We start from the raw sequence: 21,173 nt of genomic DNA, 5'->3' as shown, positions 1-21,173 counted from the left end.
GGCCGCGCGGTGCATTGTGGGAGTGGCGGTAAGATGGCGGCGGCCGCCGCTGGACTGAGCTGGAGGCGGGTGTCTTCCTTCACGGGGCCGGTGCCGCGTTCCCGCCACGGGCACCGCGCGGTCGCCATCCGCGAGCTGGTCATTATCTTCGGGGGCGGCAACGAGGGCATCGCCGACGAGCTGCACGTCTACAACACGGGTGCGCGGGGCGGGGCCCCGGGCGCGACTCGCGGCGGGCGGGGGGCAGGGAGCGCGCGGGGCGGGGCCGGGGCGGGGGCGCCCGGGGCTGTGAGGCGGAGCGGGGGCGGGGGCGGCGGCGCTGTCACGTCTGTAGCCGCCGGTGGCAGCGGGAAGCCGCCGGTGGGCGCTGGCTTCCATATGGGGGGCGGGGGGCGTCGTTTCCCCGGTCCTCCGCACCTGCTGCCCTCCCCGGGGGCTGCGCGCGGGGCGCTCGGCTGAGCCGCTGGCGCTGAGGGGCGGCGGGCGGGCGGGCTGTCCCCGCGCTGAAAAGCTGCCTGGAGCCGAAATTTGGGGGGGAGGGGTAAATGCGCCTGTCCGAGGGGTCCTCCCGGGGCTTTGATGCGCCCTGGCTGGTGGTGCGGGGTTAATGCGCATTTCTGGGGAAAAAAGAACCGGGAAAATTCCCTCATGCGCCTGGCGTCTGCCCTGCTTTGCCAGCCCCCCGAGCCGGGGTGCCAGGTGTCCCCAGGCAGGGCCCGGCTGGATTAGCCCCCGCCGCTGTCAGGATCCGCCTTCCCTCTGGTGGCGGCTCCGAGAGCCGGCTGAACAGGCTGGAACAGAAACCTTGGTCAGAAAAGTGACCATGTTGGCACTGGGAGCCTTTCCAAACAGGAAGCTGCCCAGGACCGAGTTTATTCGTGATGAGAGATGAGATGCCTGAATAGTTACTGGGCGGGATGCTGTGTGAGGCTCGAAATCTTTTTGTGTAATTTCAGAGCCTGGGCAGTGGCAGGAGAGCTGGGTGACTGATGGGTGCTTCTTGCTCAGCTGATGTTGGTTGCTTGTGTAACAGTGCCAAACACACCAAAGTGAGAGAGCATACTAGACCTTTAAGTTGCCAACTTTCAAGAATCGTTCCAAAATTATTATTATTGTGCCCTGCTTCCCCCCCCCCCCAAAAAAAAAAAAAAAGAAAAAAAAAACCCACAAGAAAAAAACACAAAAAAAGGTGATGGTATTTTTATTGAGTGATTTAGTGATAAAATCTGGGAGCACAAATGTGTTTTGGAGATAGCTTATTAAGATGGAAATGCTTAGTGTTAAGAGTTCTTGCAAGCAGATTTTCCATGGTAGCTTAAAGATCTTATTTTTGAGATTTTCTTGGGAGGAAAAAAAAAATCTCTTAACCTTTCTGTTTGGACAGAAGCCGAGACACAGGGTTGTGACCTGGCCTGCCTGAGTTCGGGATATCATCCATTGCTCTTGCTATGAGTGTGATGACTTCTGAGGAGCTGGCACACAGCAAGGGCATCTTAATCCCCTGCAGCACTTCACTAGAAGCTTCTAATTTTACACTTTTCCTCTTCATGCTCATGAAAAAAGCTGAGGAGAAAGGAGGCAACATCTCCTGTAATTCTTTGGTTCCAAGCAGTTTAAACGCCAGTATGCTGCTGCTGGATCAGGTGTTCTCATTTGCTTTTTTGCCTCTGTGCCTGTCCTCTTCCATGTATCAGCACAGTGTTCTGTAGATACTAACGTGTCCAGAACAGTGTAATTAGTTTTTCAATAGGGCTGTTAAGTCCAGGCACGCTGCCATGCTGCTGTAGCTCTAATAATTTCTATTTCTAGGGCTAGCTCCCTCTGAGGTAGCGTTACCGCTTTTGTGTGGAACTGCACTTATGTTCCTCATTAGCCTCTTTTTTTGGCAAGTCTGTTAAATTGCTGGTAACTGACTTAGTTACAGTGACCTCATGTGCTCACTGATATATTGAGTAATGTTGGTTTGATAGAGGTGTTAGCTTTTCTTTTTATTAAAAAAAAATGGGTTTAATTCAATTAAAATTTAGTATTAAACAAACAGCCCATTCACAGTTATCTACAGGTAAAAGATAATTCTGTAGAAAGCACAGGTGTTGAAAAAGAAACTTTCCTTCTTGGTGTTTGAAATTTCCTTTTTTTTTTCTTTTTTTCCTCCCCCCTTCTATACTATAGTTACAAATCAGTGGTTCCTTCCTGCTGTAAGGGGAGATATTCCTCCAGGCTGTGCAGCACATGGATTTGTTTGTGATGGTACCAGAATACTAGTTTTTGGAGGAATGGTTGAATATGGAAGATACAGTAATGATTTATATGAATTGCAGGTAGGAAACGCATGAAGGTATTTAAGTTTTGAAGACTACTTTAATCATTTGTGAACGAACACATTTTATATTATCAACTGCAGAGGAAACTTAGGTGAGCTTTGCTGTGCTCCAGGAAGAATAAACTCTTTAAATATGTTCTGAAGATGGAGAAAATCTAAATAACTTTGAAAAAAAGACTTCCATCTAGTCTAAATAACGTGTAAAATATTTAATGTTTTATGAGGTTTAGCTCTTATGTGTCCCTTTTAATGTATATACTGAGAAGAGCCCAGCATTCCCTAAAAGTAATTCAGAAAATATACAAGTGTTAATATTATCTAATTCTGTTTACTGTGAACAAATATAAATGAAGATATTTCTGAATATATTTTTCATGTCTTTAAGGCAAGTCGATGGCTCTGGAAAAAAGTAAAACCTCAAGCTCCTGCCACTGGATCACCACCTTGTCCTCGACTTGGCCACAGCTTTTCTTTATATGGTAACAAGTGCTATTTATTTGGTGGCCTGGCAAATGAAAGTGAGGATTCAAATAATAACGTTCCCAGGTATGCTGATTTGGTTTGAATTCAATGTCTTCAAAAATAAATTACTAGATATGACAGTGTTGAAAAGGAATATTGTAGGGAAGCTGGCTTTGTCCGAAGTACTCACATTTGGATTATTTGTGCAGTGGAGATGTTATATGCTAAGAAGCTTAAATATTTCTTCTGCTAATCCCACAATATGTAACACTGACAGCTCTGACACTTTTGAAGGGAAACCTGAGTTGACTTAGGTATTTTCCCCAGTATTTTGGGTGATGTTTTTAAGTGTGGTGTGTTTATTAGAATTAAATCAGCAAAGTCTCATGAGTCATCAGGAAATTCACAATGGAAGTTTCCTCTGTAATGCTGTGGAAAACAGTTATGAATTATTCTGGAAATTTTTTGAAGTAACAGCTGAAGTTGCCTTTATTATTGGTAAACAGCGCTATAATGCTGCAGTTTTATGTCCACATTCACCTGCCATATAAACTGGAAATTTTCAGCTCAGTAAATGAGGTATCTGGTGTGAATGCCAAGAATCAAATACTCTTATCTAAAAATGTTACCAATAGATTCAGCAACAAATGGCTAATTGTTGGCCAGCTTGAAGACATCAGAAAAGTAACAGCTTCTTTTCACCTTCGTTGCCTTAGAGTTGCAGAAATTAGTCTCTAATGTCCCACGTCATCATGTATTTCTCACAGCTTCGCAGTTTGTTCCAAGTTGTTTACCAGTGTTGAATGTTTTTTTCATGTAATAGTGTATGAAGTATGATACGAAAGCATGTTTCCTTAGAGGCAACAAGTTATAATAGTTCATTTTTTGTTTTAAATCCATTTAATTTCGGTACTGTCCACAATGCCATCAAATGTTTTGAGAATTTAAAATTCTACACTTTCCCAAGACAGAAGTCTGTAATACTTGGAAGTGGTCAGGGTTTAAAGCTCACTTGTATTCTTGCTTATAAGTGAATTTTTCATACTTTGACAATAATACCCTAGATATTTAAATGATTTCTATGAACTGGAGCTGCAACATGGTTCTGGCGTTGTTGGCTGGAGTATTCCTGTGACCAAAGGGATCTTGCCATCTCCCCGAGAATCTCACACAGCCATCGTATACTGCAGAAAAGATTTGGGAAGTCCAAAGATGTATATTTTTGGAGGGATGTGTGGCTGTCGGCTTAATGATCTCTGGGAACTTGACATAGGTGAGTTGATTTGCCAGTAGAAGTCAGTGCAGGGGCCTTACTGGCTAAGAGGAAAAATTATACTACATAATGATTAATGGCATGATGTGGTGCATTTATTATTGAGACTTACACCATAGTGTTAACCTTTTGTAATTTTTGGAATTAAAACAGATACAGCATTGTTTGCGTATATTATCCTCGCTGATTTTGTTACACTTGAGATTGTTTCCTTAGAGTGCTTTAAAGACTGTCACTATGATAAACAAGTTGAATAACCATAATGAAACCATAATATATTTTTTTGATAAAGTGATAACCAATTACTTTGTCAGTATTTCCTGTGGATTTTAAAAGAAGCTGGAAGTGCTTGTTATTGTGTCTTCTTTCTTAAAGTGGCCATCTTAAAAGGTGAAATTTTGTTTTGTTGACTATTAAGACATATGTTGCCTCCTAAAATACAGGTAGTGAAATATACAGTGACAAGTTTTTTGAGGGTTTTTATTCTTTTTCTTTTAGAAACCATGACCTGGTCAAGACCAGAAACTAAGGGGACAGTACCACTTCCTCGCAGTCTCCATACAGCCAATGTAATAGGAAACAAGTATGTCTGTTGTTAAAAGCTCAACTCTAGAAAGGTACACCTAGTAGGAGAATGACGATGCTTATCCACTACTGCTCAGTATAAACCATCAGCCCTGTAGAATACTTTCCTGCTTCTATTATCCTACCTCAGTGGGAATTAAAAAGTATGATTGTTAATATAAGGGTATCAAACTGTCAATGTTTCTGCATGGTAGGACAGTCTGCCCAACCCACAAGTAGCTTTCCAGGCTTCTTAATGCACCTTTGTGCATTATGCAGCTGTCTCAGCTGGACCTGAGCTGGCTCTGGCAGAAGCCAACTTGAGTGCCTCTGTGTCTGTGGCACAATGAACTAGCTTTTTTACAAAGAAACTGCCCAAAGTGTAGAACTAGTTCTAGGCAAAACCATTCCACATTTTTGTGGGCCATTTTTTCTGTAGTCTGTTCGTTGTTACTTCACTTCTTACCAATGTGGTTTGTTTTGGCAGATAGCATTAATAAAATTGACTTTTTAAACATGGGTTTCAGTCCCTTTTATATCAGTTTACAAGCTGGCATGAGGAGAAAGGCAAGAGGAGAAGGTGTGAAAGCTTTATATCTCATGATTCAACAGCTTAGCTTTTTATTTTTTACTTAAAATGTTAGTCTGTAGCCTGTGTTATGTTTTTAAATTTTGGTATCTTACTTAGATACCAGTCTTATAATTTTAGAATGGTTTATTGAGAGGTCTGCAGTAAAGGGTTGTGGAAATTCTGTGCAAATGTGTGACACTTGGAAAGTACTAGCACTTGGTAGTTTTTAAAAAGATCCAGTATTAACTTCTGTTTCTGGGAAGTTGTTTGAAGAGTTTGGGGTTGTTTTCTGTTTGGTTGGGGTTTTAATCGGTTAACTTACTCAAAAATTTCAGAAGGCAGATGTCTGCAACAATACGTTCTATCTAAAGAGAGTAGACACATACAAAATCTGCTGTAAACCAGAACTGTAAAGTACTGGAAATTTTCTGTTTTGTCCTCGTTTGAGAGAGCACATGCAGCAGATCTGGATGTTAATTGGCTTTTCTTTTCTTTTTCCCTTTTCTCTCTTTTCCTGTATTTCAGAATGTATGTTTTTGGTGGATGGGTTCCACAGTCAGCAGGAGGTGAAATTTCTGCTCATGGTGGTGAATGGAAATGTACCGGTTCATTTTCTTATCTTAATTTGGGTTAGTGTTTCTGCCTTTCTGGGAGTGGGTATTTTAAATTAATACTTTCTTAACAGAGCAGAATAAATATTTTTAAGACCCTGAGCAAAGTTTTAGGACACACAGTTGTAATCCTAGCTGACTAAGGAAGATGCCAGTTTCTTACATCTTTCTTAAGAAGTGATTTTATTATTATTATTCTTATTTTCCTTTGAATATTCAGCAGGTTTGCTGCTGCAAATCTGTGCTAAGTAATAAAATACTCCTTCATTTATAGAACACGAGGCAGATTCTGAAATGAGTTTTTTTCTAAATGTGATAGTACTGTCCCTGAATCCTCAACTTCTGATCTTGTATTCACCAGAGAGAGACAACCAGAGGTCAGAAGATTCATCCTGTATTAATTGATTGTATCTTGCAAACTAATTGGAAAGCGACCTTCTTCTTGTAATATTGCAAATTTAAATGCAATTGTCTATAAAAACAGAGGTGATTTATTTTCATTTTCTCTCAGCAGTTAAGTGTATTAATATCTATATTGCTTGTTTTGGAAAACATCTAGAAACTAAATTTTTCAAGTTTCGTTTACTAGATACCACAGAATGGATAGGTCTGATCTCAGATTGCCAGGAGGACAAAAGTAACTTGTTACCAGGGCCAAGAGCAGGACACTGTGCTGTAGCGGTTGGCACTCGTCTGTATATCTGGAGTGGTAGAGATGGTTACAGAAAAGCTTGGAACAATCAAGTTTGCTGCAAAGATCTTTGGTACCTTGATACTGGTGAGTCAGAAATAACTAAAGAGACTTGTAATATGTTCCATATTCTATTAACATATGGGAAGCTGGCATCATTGATGATCCAATCAGCTAAAGCTGTAGCAAACTCAAAGATTATTTAAATTTTAAAGCTTATTTAAATAAATGATGCTTCACTGTTGATTGTTTGAAGGCTACAGCTGTAACTTAAACTGCAAAAATTAGAAAAGCCTGTTAAGAGCCCCTGAAATAACTTTGTGGCTAGATTCTGTATCGCATGCCATAGTCAGTAGATTGAAGATGCTAAAGGGTGTTTTACCTAAACTCAGGGTTCCTGGCCTCTCTTCTTAGTGAACCTTTCTGCTGCTACTTACTCTTTTTTTACCAAATCCCTCCTTCTCTTGGGATCATTGCTGCTTGCTGCTTCCTCATCTCTTGGACAGCAAAAAGATAACGTCAGATCTGAGAAAGGACCAAATTGTTCCTGGGGCTGAAGGGAATTCTGGAGCGCTAATCACTCATTGGTTAGCCGGCTTGATGGCAGGACACTGAGATGGTATCGGGAGGGAGGGAACTAAAATAGTGCTTTTAGGAGAGAGTTGCTGCCCGCTGAGGCAGAAACATGAGAATGGTTACTGGAGATTGTGAAACATTTAGGAGATTGTGGTTTCTCCCCTGCTACACACCCACCCACCCACACACCCCTTTTGTTTTGGTGGTTTTTTTTCTTTTTCCCTCTCCTCAGGAAGGTCAGAAGATGGTTAACAGGGGAGGGATGTGCTTGAGAGTTTAGCCTAGTCAGGCGTCAAGGCAAGTGAGAGGAGCAGGTCATTGGCATTGAGTCATGCCTAGGCTTCAGTCTCTGCAGAAGATGTTTGAGGGAAAGCTCACTTTAGCTGCAGGGAGAAGGCAAAAAGGAAGCACAATATTCTGTGAATCCTTTCCAGGAATACATAAAGCTTTAAGAGCCAAAGAAATGCATGCAGCCTTTTAGGAAATGATGAGGATCTCATATCTCTGTAATCCCTACAATGATGTATGTACAACCCAAAGACTTACTGGCAGCAGAAGAGCCATTAAAAATGAAGTGTCAAAACTTCAACGTTTTTGAACACTCTAGAATGGCACTTTATATTCTCTGATTTGACTTGTCACCTTTGACAACTGTTCCTTGTTGAATCTGGTATATATTGCACCTAAGTGAAAAAGGAGCTTTTGCTTTTGCTTGCATTATGTAGATACTGCTTAAACTGATAAAAAGAGGGCAATTTCAAACACTCCATCTGTGTTTTGTTGGTTTCTTGTAGAGAAACCTCCAGCACCATCACAGGTACAGCTGATTAGAGCTACAACCAACTCTTTTCAAGTGAAATGGGATGAAGTACCTACAGTTGAAGGATATCTTCTTCAGTTACATGCTGACTCACCAGTGCCATCAGTGGCTGGAATACCTGGTACTGGGGTTCCTGAGACATCAGTGCTGAGTTCACAAGGTAGTAGTCAGATCACATTATGCTAATGTTTGCGCAAAGGTAGAGGACTGCATATGTAAGTAATAGCAGTGTGTTTCCTAAAAAGTCATTTAGGGGGACCCTCTTTCTTTGGTTATTCCAAAGATGCATGTATCATAATTATGGAAAACTCACCTTTGACTGTGCCAGTTTTGGCCAGCTACCTGAATATGAATATATTTGTACAGTGCTGGGCACAATTTGAGAAAGGAAACATTGAGGAAGGGATTTTATCTGACTGACTGGCCGTGCAGTTTCATTTCAGTCTTACAACCAAGTCTTCCTTCAAACAACTTCACGTCTCCCTCTTGCTTACTGGAATAGATTCCAACTAACATAATATTAAGTTTTATGTAACTGATTGAAGTTTGCTTTTGTTTACCTGAAAGGTGGCTCTTCTCTACATCAAAGTCCACAATCACTGCCTAGCATCCCTTACCCAGAAATGAAGGTGGATCATCCCAGCCAAACAAATAATGTCATTCCTAATAATGTAAGTGTATAGTGAAAAAATGCTTAAGTGGCAAAGTAGTGTGGGAAGCAGAAGAACTGTCAAAACACTTTCTCAGTTTTAGAAGTCCCTTCGTACCTTTTAGGACTCAGAAAAAAAAGGAAAAAAAACCCAAAGAGACACCTGCTGAAGCAGTTATGTCTGTTTTATTACATCCTTTTTACTTTTGTGATTGGCAGACAGTCTTTAAAGTCCTCTTCCTGGTAATGCAAAAAGGAGACTGCAACTCTGTTGACTTCCAGAATGCTGACTGGGAGCCTGATACCAGTAGAAATGCTATTCATTTTCAAAATGTTAGTGAAATTAATGTGAGAGGCAAAAATATGTGGGCATATTCCTTTGTTAGTGTTTTTATGCTAGTCTACTTAGTTGTAGGTTCCTAGTACAGAATAAACCCAATTATTACCTATTCTGGTTGTGGAGTTGTACACGTTCCACTGTTTTGCCAATTTAGAAGAAAGAGGGACAAACTCTGGCTAAAGGATCACATCTTTAGAAACTTAGGCCTTTTCTTAATTGTGTGAGGCCTCAGGTCTGTATGGGATCCGTAATGTATTCCTGTAGAAAACACACGCAGAAGTACTGTAAATTTTACTAACAGTAGAAATATCTTAGGTATGTGCCAGGAAAGCAAAGGTTGAAAGCCTCTGTAATTGGGATCTTCCCCATCCCTCAAGTACCCCCCAACAGACTAAATGTATGCATCAATGAATTTCCATGTAATAACATAAGAATGTGAGCTCACTTTGAGATAAAATGTAGTATGTGTCAGGGACACTTCCAAGTCAACTTAAGACTTTGAGGTTTTGTTTTATAATGGTTAAGCTAAGGTGGATTGTGAGGTTGGTTTCTTATTTTAATTAAAAGTGCTAGGGGAATTTGTTGGAAGATTTCCGTTTGTTGTTTTTGAGCAAGCATTTTCATGCCATGTTTGCAACTGAAATTTCTGGACTTTGCAGTTAAACATTAACAAATGTGTTGTTTTGGTTAGGTCCAAGTTTCTCTTTCATCCAACTCATTATTAAAAGTAGAAGGAAAAGAAAAGGTTGCAGCACCTGAAAACAAGATTACACAGGAGACTATGAAAAACCATGCAGATGCTTCAGGATTCAAAGAATCAAATGCCCCTTCTCTTTTGCCTGTTTGTACTTCAAGTAAGATGACTGTAGAATAAAAATTAATGAAAAAGTGAGAGTTAAAATTCATCTGATAAACATAAGATTGTTTCTGTCTTTCAGTTTAAAATTATTTGAGAAGGCCTTTATAGTTTAAAAAAAAGAACTTGTGCTAGTTACTATTGTACTTATTTTTACGAGGAAGATACGAGGAAAAATTAATTGTTTGAAGTGTTGCAAGGGACGTGAAATTCTCAATATATTTATTATTATGATGGTAAATGTTTCTCTTTAAATATAAATAGCCATTTTTAACATTAAAGAACAGAATGATAGGGCCACATTCGTTTTACAACATTAAGGTGATGGTAACTCCAGGCTGTCTGTGACACTGCTTCTGTCTCGTAGTAGTGAAAAAGCTATTATCCAATTAAAATTTTAGGCAACGTAGAGAGGAGCATGTTTATCTCTTGACTGTAGAGGAAATCGAAGACGACTAGGCACTGATTTAGGCATTTCACTGAAGTGCCTTGAGTTCAGTGTGGTGAATCCAGGCTTGATCGCCTGATCTGTTTGTATTTGACTTTCATGTAATTTATAGGCTGTTGGATTTTTATTTTATTCACAGTGGAATTTAAGTACTGTGTGGAAATTTTGGATCTTAGTGCTAAGACAAATAGGCTTTCACAGTGCTTAATCTTAAATTGAATGTTACAGATCTGTGATACTAATTTGTGTGGTTAATTTCATTTTAGGATTTTTTTAAAATTAATCTTTCTGCAACCAAACTGATACAGAATAGCAAGCTTAAAACAAATGAAATTACCATTTTAATATAACTGTTTATGTATGTCTGTTTATGACTGTGCAGACAGACTCGTGTTAAGGTATATACCTGAAGAAAGCATTAGCAATTAATACAATCAGATCTATTCTAACCTAAATCTGAGCTAAACTCTGCTTTTATATGAAACTAAAGCCATTAGATCAAGTTGAGATTTGTTGGGTGTTATTAATACTGAATTCTGGTTAATATTTTCTCATTTTAAGGTCCTCAGACTTCAGCACATGTAGGGGAATTACATGACTTGGACAAACAAACTGTAAATCCTGATGCTTCTGTATCCAGTACTGTCTCCAGCACACAAACTATGGTAACCCAGCAGGCTGTTAAAACTGAATCATCAAGTACAAATGGGGCAGTTGTTAAAGATGAAACTTCACTAACAACATTCAATTCAAAATCTGAAGGTTTGAAATGTGTTTCACATACTGTATTTTGAGCCATATATATCTAAGGCCGTCAGAGTTCCTCTAGTGTGGTGGGATTCCCATCTTGACTAGTATCTGGGATTGAAATAGGGCTTTGGGCATTGAGGACCTTGGGCAGCCTGGATGATCTCTGCTATGATGTAAATGTATTTTAAAATCAAGATTTTTTTTTTATACGTTTGTAAACCACTTTGTTTCCTGTTTATGCAGAAGCCCATTTTATAAATAGCAGTGGCAGTGAGTTTTGGTGCCCGTAGCAAATTTGCTTCCATTCAGTGATTGTCTATTTAGTCAGCAAGAGACTACAAATAGTAACCTCAGATGATTTTGATTTTAAACAACTGACCTCTGTTAACAAATATGGCCAGTTCCTGTGGCTAGCTCACCACTAGTCAAATGTGGTGACTTCTTCACAGTCTGCTTGAAATATCTGAAATAAGCAGTGAAGCAGAAACTAAACATGTTGGTAGTTTTTCGAGTTTTGTTTTTCATGAATATCAACAGGTTGTGCTTGCCATTGTTTTGAGTGTTAACTAAAAAAAACGTATTCTCTTATTGACGCTCTGTGAGTTGTGTAATTTTTACCAAACAGTATCGTATTTTAAAAGCAAAACCCAGAAACACAAGTACAGAATACTAATAGTTCCTTGTGTTGCTCATGTGTATATGTGCTTTGATTTATCTTTTTTTTAATATTCCATTTTAAATTTAATAGATGTTCTTTCCCATTTGTTAGTATTGTTTAAAGATTTAACTGCTCATGTTCAGAATTCAGACTGTGTTGATGTCAGAAACAGTGCATTCAAGTTAAGATTTCATGCTTAGACTATTCATACAATGTCATCTGTGTGTGCCTCAATCTGGTATTTAGATTATTTGTTCACAAATATTTAATATTAATTTTGTAATTCTGTCACTTGTTGGGAGTTTCTGAGCCCTGCCTTCTGTTTGTATTATGTGTAGCAGCAGCCTGCAACGTCAGGCTCTTACAATTGTTCTGCAAATATGATGCAAGCCAAAATTAGTTTTTCATGTTATAAATAGAACTACACGCAAAAGGACTCTGAGACGTACTTTTGCAACAGATACTTGTAAATGGCTGTTGAGGTCAACTTTCATAGTCTGTGGACTTTATGTACATTTTTCGTATCACTTAATCTTTTTAAATACAACCTTTTGTTTCTAGCTGCTGAAACTGCTTATATCATGCCTTCAGCAAGAGTCAGTACTGGACAGACAAATGATTCACACTCCTCTGTAAGTCTGAAAAAGTATAATCAAATTGCTGTGTTTATTGTTCTGTTGATTAGTTTCAAGGGCAATTCTGCTTTCCTTTGATTTTATCTCTGAAAGAAAAGCAGTGTATATTTGGGGCTTGAAGTGAATAGTACGGGGTAAACATTTCTGTTGTAAAACTAATTGCATTGTGTGGGTTTGATTTGAGTCTGAGTAGCAGTTGTGTAGTTGGGAGGAGATCCAAGTATGTGTTTTCAGCTCTTGAGTCATTTTTATTGACTGGCACAGTGGAATGGTCTCTCTGCTGCATGATGTGCAAATGTAAAATGTTTTTCTGTGTGCACAACTGAATTTAAAATGATGTATTAGATCAGACTAGTGTTAGCTGCTGATCTATAGATTTGAAACGTAACTAAACTGACATCTTGATGTTTTTCCCTAGAGGAGATGGGGACTGGCTATGCAAGCTGTAAATACTGCCTGAAAAAGTAAATGCTTCCTATTTCACCTGCTTACAACTTAATACACAAAACCAAGGTGCCACTGTTGCCACCAAAAGAGAGGAGCTAAGGATGGGAAGAAGCAGCTGCTGCCACGAAAGGGTTGGGTGCTTTTGCCAGGAGCAGCTGCCACTCCCGCCCCGTTTCCATGCTAGCAGGGTCACTGCCTGTCAGTGCTGGGCGAGCTGACCATGCCAGCACCCTCCCTGGTGCCTGGAGGCAAGCAAGAAAGGCAGTTTGTCTTCCTGGGCCAGTCGGGAACAGTTCCCGTGCCCTCCACCGCCATCGCCCCCTGCCACAGCAGAAGCCCTGTTCTCAGCTGCAAGCGAGTTCAGCAGCAGCTTGAGAGTGTGTTTGGGGCTGAGGTGTAGCTGAAGCCCAGGTAGAGCTACTGATGCTGGACCATGTTGTGGAACTTCTTGACCTCTGAGTGAAATTAACTCACAACTACATGCTGCTACAGACACCTAGTTCTACAGCTTTAAACTTCTTCCCCTGCCTTTTTAAACTAGAACGTCAGAAGTGACATCCCAACGGTTGTTTTGTTCTTTTTTAAATGATGGACTGTGTCTAAGTCAGTGTATAAGAACCATTTGGTTTTGAATACTGTTTTAATAATACGCTGATATTCATTTGACATAGAAGTAACACGGGTGTGAAAGGGGGTTGTCTCTTACATATACTAGAGTCTTAACATTTTTTTTTACATTATGTTGGAGTATGGGTAGTCTACATAATGTGTTCTTCAAATACTAGAAAACTCCACAAAGACAGATGGCACCGGTGAAAATAAGAGACAGGCAGTGGTATGATGTTGGAATTTTTAAGAACAACAGCGCTGTGGTGAGCCAGTTCTACTTGCTGCCGGAGGAAACACTGAGTACCTCTAACAAGGTAGCTGCTAATTCTTCTTTGGCATAACCTGCACATGGGTATTTTGCAATCTGTTGCTCATATGGATGGCAACAAAATGCAGGAGGCAGGAGCTGGTGCTTACAGGAATTTTGTATTTTGTGACCAGTAGTTCTTCATACATTTTTCTCACCTTTTTTTACTATTTCCTAAACGAGATTAATTTTCTTCTGTTGTTTTTGTATGATAATATGGAACATCTTATTCTGCTATTGCTAATTCTTTCAGTATTTCTAGGCTTAGGAAAGAACCTTAAACTTAGTGAACTTTCAAACCAGTAACAATTCTTAAAAACTAAAAAACCCACAACTTCGTAATACGTTATTTCAGTACAGCATTGAAATGTTTCAATCAAAGTCTCTTCTCTGTTTTCAGAATTTTTGCTTACAAATTGTTAAAGATACTAATAAGATGCAGGCTGGGATGTTTAAAAAGACTAGATATGGAACTGTAGTGGGTTTTGTAATAGATTTCTCTAACTTAATTTTGTTGCACATGGAAGTTTATATATGAAAATGCTGTAGGTGTAAAACTTCCAAAAATGTTGCACGTTTGGTGGTAAAAGTGTAAATTAATGATGTCTGGCAAACTAGAAACAAAAAAGATGGGTATATGCTTTGTTGAGACAGAAACAAAAGAACAGAACATTTTCTTTGGAAGCACTTCACTATAAATATTACACATCTTAGTTTTAGTGTGTAATACATTCTGCACTATTTACATGGATTTTGACTTATACATTATTCAGAAAGAAAATAATTCCATTGGAAGTTTCAGTCATGCATTAATGCGTATTTTAAACATGCAAGTACAGTAGCACAGAATGTTTCAGAAACCTATTTGTTACTAACTTACAGGGCTTTTCTTTAAAATGACTTTGATTACCTATGCATCAAATTGCAACTCCTAACTATAGGAACAACTGTTTTTGAAAGTAAAATATTTTTAGGACACAGAGTATGCTAATTAAATATTAAACTATGCAGTTGGAAATGCTACTTAGCTTTTACTTTCCTGAGTAAAACTAACCAAGAGGTGCAGTTCAATTTAAATGACTGAAAAATGAGGGGGGTGGTTGGTTAGAGATGTAGTCTGATATTGCATCTTTGATCAACTGTTATGAGGTGAGCTAGTGCCTCAGAACCTTTATGTAAATTCTGATTTAAGTACGAAAGTATTAGATTTTCAGTTTCAATTAAACTTACCAATTTTGGTTTATCACAACCCACTTTTAGGCTAATTGTGTTCAGAAGATTTTTAAAAAATTAACACAAGTGTTGCTTTATTTTCAGATGGAAGGTGCAGATGTGCCAGACTACAGATTACTTAAGAAACAGGATCTTTTTCCAGGCACAGTGTACAGATTCAGAGTTGCAGCAATTAATGGCTGTGGTGTTGGGCCTTTCAGTAAAATCAGTGAATTCAAGACCTGCATTCCAGGTTTTCCTGGAGCTCCTTCAACAGTCAAAATCACCAAGGTGAGAAATAGAGGTAATTCTTGTTCTGGTGTATCAAATTCTGAGATTAAGGTTGTGACTAGAACTCTGGTGTTTATTTGGTTTGTTGTTGGTGTTTTTTTCAAGTTAAAATCGTCGTATACGATAGTGTCAAATGCTTACTCGGTTAATTCTGTTAAATGTAATATTCTTTAAGAAATTTGCTATAAAGAATTATTTTAAGGCTTAATGATCATGTTACCAGATACATACTTTACTCAATCATCTGATAGTTTCCCCATTATTTTCTTTCTGCATCCTTAAATCTATAGGGGTTTACAGTGCTTTTTAAAAAGAAAGTCAAAAGAGACATCCTTACCTCCAAGGAGTGATAATGTTAGGTTAGAATTTTCAGATGATCTTTAGAGGGTTTTTTTGCTCTTTTGTTGAGTTTTTTTGATACTTATATATATTTGACTATCTAATGGTTACCTACATATTGTCACATTTTCTTCCTTTTTCTTCAGAGTGTGGACTGTATTCATCTTTCTTGGGAGCCTCCTGCCTCACCCTCTGGAAATATTTTAGAATATTCTGCCTACTTAGCAATCCGTTCCACACAGTTACAGGAAAATCCAAGTCAGCTTGTATTTATGAGAATATACTGTGGTCTTAAAACATCATGTATAGTGACTGCTGCCCAGCTTTCAAATGCTCATGTCGATTACACTTCCCGACCTGCTATAGTGTTCAGAATTTCTGCAAAGAATGAGAGAGGATATGGACCAGCCACACAAGTTCGATGGCTTCAAGGTAAAATCAGTGTCAGACATGGCATTTAAATGGGCTTTAGCTGTTGCAGAGAGAAGGGCATATTGTGTCTCTAGAACCAACAGTTTTCTCAGCAGTGCGCGTGAAGTTCTTGAAATGTTTTTTTGTTCCTTATAGAAGTTTTAAGAAAACTTACTTGTTGAATTTGGCATAACATTTTTTAAAAAAATCTTACTTGTTCACAAGCGAAGACAAGCAAGTACTGAAGTGCTGGTTATTGAGTCTTACCCAGTCCCTCAAATAACAAAAGCCTAGTAAGCTTTTGATTTCCCTGGGTTTCACTTCTGCTCAAATTTTTTCATTCTAATAAGAAGTAATCCAGTTATGCGCAGGGGTGTAATCAGTTTTATTTTCAATCTTTTCCCCGTCCTTATTAGAAAAATTTTTCTTCAGGTGCATTTTTGCAATGCATACACACTTTGAAGTCTGCATTACAGCCAGAAGAGGTTTTGTCATCTTGTTCCTGTGCTTGAATTTGTACAGGTTCATGATGAGTTGGGGGTGGGAATGGATCCACTGAAAATAAAGCTTAGTTTTTAGCCTGATCAGTTCTGCCTCACCTTTGAAGTAAGCTAATCCAGGGATTCAAAACAAGAAGTTTTGTTGGCTTCTCCCACACCTTCCCCTTTCTGGCTTAGCTTTCTGCTAGTTGGGAGCTGGCTTTTCTCAGCAAGAGGTCCTGTGAGCATGGAGGAAGGTTACAAAGGGCAGTGAGGGGAGGCTGGCCACCTGCTGGGGGAGCAATGAGCTGTTGCATCAGTGTAGGTGAGCTCTCGGTTTGTGGGCTGTGATCCACAGGGTGTTGGCTGAAAGCAGACTGTTGAATGCACCACTGCTTGTTTCTTAACGTGTGTTTTTCTAAGATGGAGAACAACAGTGAAGAAGTTGTCTTCTGTAATATTTAGTATTCTGATGCTGTTTTAACCCTTCAGTTGGCAAGCGTTTTGACCATGATTTGTATCCCAGAACTCTGAAACAGTAGTTTGGAAGTATTTGACCATGTACACCCTGTGAAATTCTGAAACGTTTAATAATGTCTCCTTCTTTTTGCAGATATGAAAACATCAAGCTCAAAGTAGAAACAGCATAATAAATCTCAAGTTTCGAATGTAGTGTTTAATGTAACTTGTACTATTTGTAAATGCTACAAATATTTTATTTTTGCATTGTTTCTATCTTAAAAATATATGACCTTTTTTACATTGGAACATCAGCGTTGCGCAGACTTGCTCAGGTGTGAGTACATACAGAAACTATATTGAAGATGGTGGGGTGGAGGACCATACTCTATCCCGTTGCTCTTTTTGGTAGCGATAGTTAAAATGTAAAAAATAGTTCCAAATTATAAATAAATAAATAAATGGCACATGCAGTAGTATTTGAGGTAGAGTCCCCGTGATTGCTACGGATCTTGCATAGATAACTCATATGATTTGGTATATGAGCAAATTCTGTTTGGTTTCAGTTCCTTATATCACGTTCTTCATTGTGGTGCCTGAGGACAAGGCAAAAATTTCCAGTTATTATATAGTAACTTAAAATGTATAAATATTTTAATATATACTTTTTTTGTAAAGAAATAATTTTTCTACTATTTGTAACAAATATCTTAATCTTGAAAAGATACCCCCTGAAGATTTAAAAGGAAAAAGATAAACTTAGTAATTTCTCTTATCGCAAAAAACATAAATTCGTTGTAAATGCACTACTAATATTTAGAATTATCCTTTTGTAGTTGTACAAATCTTAAACTTGTAAATACCAATGTTTACAAGAGACCTTTCTGGTCTTGTATTAAAACTTCCATGAGATTCATTCTCTTTTTTTTAAATCCATATGCTTTGCTTTTAGCATATGCTTGCTTTTTGCACTAATAATAACTTACCTCATTCCTGTGTTTGTAATCACTTGTGTTGCTTCCATGATGTTTTTGTAAAACTTCAATCTGAAAATTTTAACCAAAGTTTAGAATACATGGTAAGCAATTTTGCACATATTATATGGCAACTTTCAACATATTTATTCCAGTTAATCTTCTTAAGTGCTTGTTTGCTTTACCAGTATATTCTACCAATCAAGTTCAGTATCTCCCTTTTACTATGCATCATTTTACATTAACTAGCTAGCTGATAAATTCAACAAGCATTACTTCTAGGAATAGGTTGATCCATTCCTATGCTAAAAGAAAAAATGTGTTCACAGTAGTGAAATAAAGGTAAACATTTTAAATGCTATTTATGTATCTATATATAAACCTGTGTTTACCAAAGTGTAGAGGAAAATGGCTGAGCTGGACAAGGTCACTAGGTGAATAGATTGAGGCACCTAAATAAGATTTATTTTAAAATCAAATCTGATTTATTTACTGTGCAATTAAGTTTATACTTTGCACTTTAATTTTGCCCCGAATTTCTTGCCTCTGCCAGTTAAATTTGTCTTAAGAGCGTTTGTAAATATATAAACTAAAATAAATGATGTGCCTGGTTTGGTGGGAGAAGTATCACTGAAGTAGTAGAGGTGTAACAGCTCAAGTATCCCAGAGCAGATTTAATAGCCAATTTTTAGCTACCCTGAAAATCAGGGTCATAACCGAAGTGCTGATGCAGCCTTAATTATCACAACACGTCACATGCTATAATAGCAGCTACAAAATGCTGGGGACCATACATTGCTATAATAGTGTTAATTGTGGCACAGGAGTAACACACGTGGCTTTACTCCAGAGAAAAATCTTGTGTTTATGACAATGACAGAGATCCCAGATTCACTTTAAACAGTGTTTTTAGTATGAATGTATAGGACTTTCCTGAAGTTAACTGGCTTTAAAATATTTGTGTTTTAATGGTCCATTTCATCAGGTATGAACTCACTACCAATACTGTCTGATAACTAAAACACCATACACACGAACTGTTAACTAGAAGAATAGAACTTGGGTTTTCTTATTAGTACTGTGAAAGAAGCCTTTAGAGAAAACAGTTGTGGCTTGATTTTGTTGGTTGATAGCTGTGATTGTAGAGTTGTTATTTAAGAATTAAATCTGTTGGGTATGTCTGGGTGGAGTTTTTTTGCACTTGGTTTCACACGCTTTGCACAATTTCTTTTTCAGTGGGTATGTCACAACCACCAAAGGGTAAAACTGTGGTGTTTTCAATGAAAGTATAATTTCCTTGTAAGTGTGCTTTCTTCAGCTGACTTGACATAAGATGTCACTTTCTCTTCTTTGTCCAAGTTGGGTGATGTTGAATAGTGCTCATATGCAAATCTTCAGTTCGTCACGGTTTTACTTTAAAATTAAATTGTGGTACACACTGTAAAATACACTTTGTGGTCTGTATTTATAATGTCTAAATCCCACCTGTTTGCCTATCAACTAGATATCAGACAAATACTGATTGTTTTGTTTGAAATTCGTTTAGAAGACTGTTGACATCGGCTCTTTGAGGATCTGTGTTACCCATTTATTTCATACGTTGCTAAAGGACATGTAACAGAAGCTGAAATCTATCAGATGGCAGTATCCATATTGTAGGAATGTCTAGGTTTACTAAACTCCTTAGGGAAGTTGTGACTGTGTAAGTATAGGACAGTTGTGCCGGTTATGGCAGACACTGCTGCAGCTTCACCTTAAGAATGTTCTTGTGAAAGTGGAAATGAAGTGAAAAATAACCTACACTTTGTGTTTTCAAAGTAATTATAGCAATATCTTTTGAATGTAGTTTGGAGTAGAGCACATGATCATGCCATAAACTCTGAAGATGTAATAAGTATTACTGTTGTTATCTGATATTTCAGGTTAGCGAATTTGATGTGAACTTAGTCTTACAGCCTGTTACTTAATGACCTCTACAAGGAAACTGACATTTTGTACAATTCAAGTTGATCAGTCTTATTTCAAAGCATTGTTTGTTCTTTGTAATAAAGTGGTTGTCCTATCAAACACATTGGAAACACTGAAGTGTGTGTCTGTTTTTTCAAAGGTCTGAGTGTACAAACTTCAAATTTCTGCCCTCCTTTAGAAAAGGGCAGAGGAGAAAATACAGAGAAGAGAGTGAGTTATTTGTCTGTGTATTTTGTGTGTGTATAATGATAAGCATTATGATGTTGAGCATTAATCTTTTGTAAAAATTATTTTCCAAGTTACTTCTTGCTTATCTCGTGGGGTTTTTTCCTTAGTTTTCTTAGGTTTTCCCCACCCCACCTTTTCCGGCAGTTGCTGAGCTCTTACTGTTACTCAGCCCCCTTCCATGCCTTTGTGCCGTGCAGCTTGCTAGCTGTGGCCTCTGAACTGAAATTTTGGAATTACTTGCCCGGTCTATACAGTGGTTGTGTTGCTGCTGTTCAAAATGAGCGACAGTTTGCTATTGCTTTGTTACAGTTTGTTAAAAAAAGAGGATACGAGTGAGCACGTGCCGTGCTCAGAAGGCTTCCAGTAAGGACACGAGCTGTGTGCACGGCCCACTGCTCAGAACGCCCCAGTCTTAGGGCAAGTTGCTAAATTTCCGTGGTGGTTGACTGTGGGGTGTTCCTGGGGAAACAAGTAACACGTGTTTCTAGAAGCAGGGGAGCAGAGGAGCCAGTGAACTGAAAGGTGGGCAGGATTGTTTCTAGAGCTCTGTAAGAGACTTCACATAAACTGCCAAAAGCTGTGTGCTCCAGATTCATTCCTTGTGTTCTGAGCTTTGTCTACCGAGTAACGGAGTAACTGCTGTTGTTTTAAATTATTTGTGATCCTTCCATTAGTGGAAACAAATGGGAAAACCTAAACAAGCAGTGAAGAATGCACTCATTGTGCTCTTTTCTGTTAGTAAGATTCTCAGGAGTTACTTTCTCTTTAAGGCAGACTTGAATTTGCTGTATGAATTTATCTTAAACATTACTCAGAATTGTTTGCGGTTTTTTTCTTTATACCGTTAGCTGGTTCCTGGTGTGTTTTTATAACATTTTCCAGTGAGCTGAAGGCCAGGGCTTTTATTCTGTGGCTTCCAGTCCTGACACAAGCGTTTCCAGGTTCCCAGGGCAGGGGTGGAGCACTGACCGCTGGCATTGTGTTGGCAGTTGTGTTCCTCCTCCTGTTAGCAGTTGTGAAATCTTCCTTGTGGTGTGTTTTCCATTGATCTGACGCTGAGTGGAGATCCTTTTTTTTTTTTTTTTTTTTTTTTTTAGAATTTCATAGGTTAGTTGAAAGTAGCAGGAATATGAGCTTAAATTGGATCCTCTTGCTCCACAAATGAGTCTTTAGGATACTGCATCTCCAGTGCTTCCTCCAAAGAGAGGGAATCCTCACGGCG

General features: G+C 38.6%; 1 protein-coding gene across 3 annotated transcripts; it reads left to right on the top strand.

Moving 5' to 3' along the window:
• HCFC2 (host cell factor C2) lies at window positions 1-19,833 on the top strand. Of its 3 annotated transcripts, XM_056339296.1 has the most exons (16): window positions 1-199; window positions 2,173-2,321; window positions 2,709-2,869; window positions 3,850-4,058; window positions 4,557-4,641; window positions 5,719-5,822; window positions 6,394-6,582; window positions 7,866-8,051; window positions 8,459-8,562; window positions 9,572-9,734; window positions 10,746-10,946; window positions 12,154-12,224; window positions 13,460-13,597; window positions 14,908-15,093; window positions 15,579-15,864; window positions 16,936-19,833. In XM_056339296.1, the coding sequence occupies exons 1-16, from the start codon at window positions 34-36 to the stop codon at window positions 16,959-16,961; spliced, it is 2,424 nt and encodes an 807-aa protein (XP_056195271.1). In that variant the 5' UTR covers window positions 1-33; the 3' UTR covers window positions 16,962-19,833. The 3 variants fall into 3 exon arrangements, with proteins under 3 accessions (XP_056195271.1, XP_056195272.1, XP_056195270.1); XM_056339297.1 differs by having other exon boundaries at window positions 6,457-6,582; window positions 15,579-19,833; XM_056339295.1 differs by having other exon boundaries at window positions 15,579-19,833.
• The last annotated feature ends 1,340 nt before the right edge of the window (window positions 19,834-21,173 follow it).

The sequence above is a fragment of the Falco biarmicus genome, chromosome 5 (assembly GCF_023638135.1).
Source record: "Falco biarmicus isolate bFalBia1 chromosome 5, bFalBia1.pri, whole genome shotgun sequence".
NCBI lineage: Eukaryota > Metazoa > Chordata > Aves > Falconiformes > Falconidae > Falco > Falco biarmicus.
Note: the sequence above shows the minus strand (reverse complement) of the source record. Positions and strands in the feature narration are given on the sequence as shown.

Excerpts from the sequence above, each read along its gene's own strand:
- HCFC2 (XM_056339295.1), top strand. The coding sequence starts at position 34 with ATGGCGGCGGCCGCCGCTGGACTGAGCTGGAGGCGGGTGTCTTCCTTC. Across the intron at positions 8,563-9,571 it reads ATAATGTCATTCCTAATAAT|GTCCAAGTTTCTCTTTCATC; the intron begins GTAAGTGTATAG and ends TGTTTTGGTTAG. Across the intron at positions 13,598-14,907 it reads CACTGAGTACCTCTAACAAG|ATGGAAGGTGCAGATGTGCC; the intron begins GTAGCTGCTAAT and ends CTTTATTTTCAG.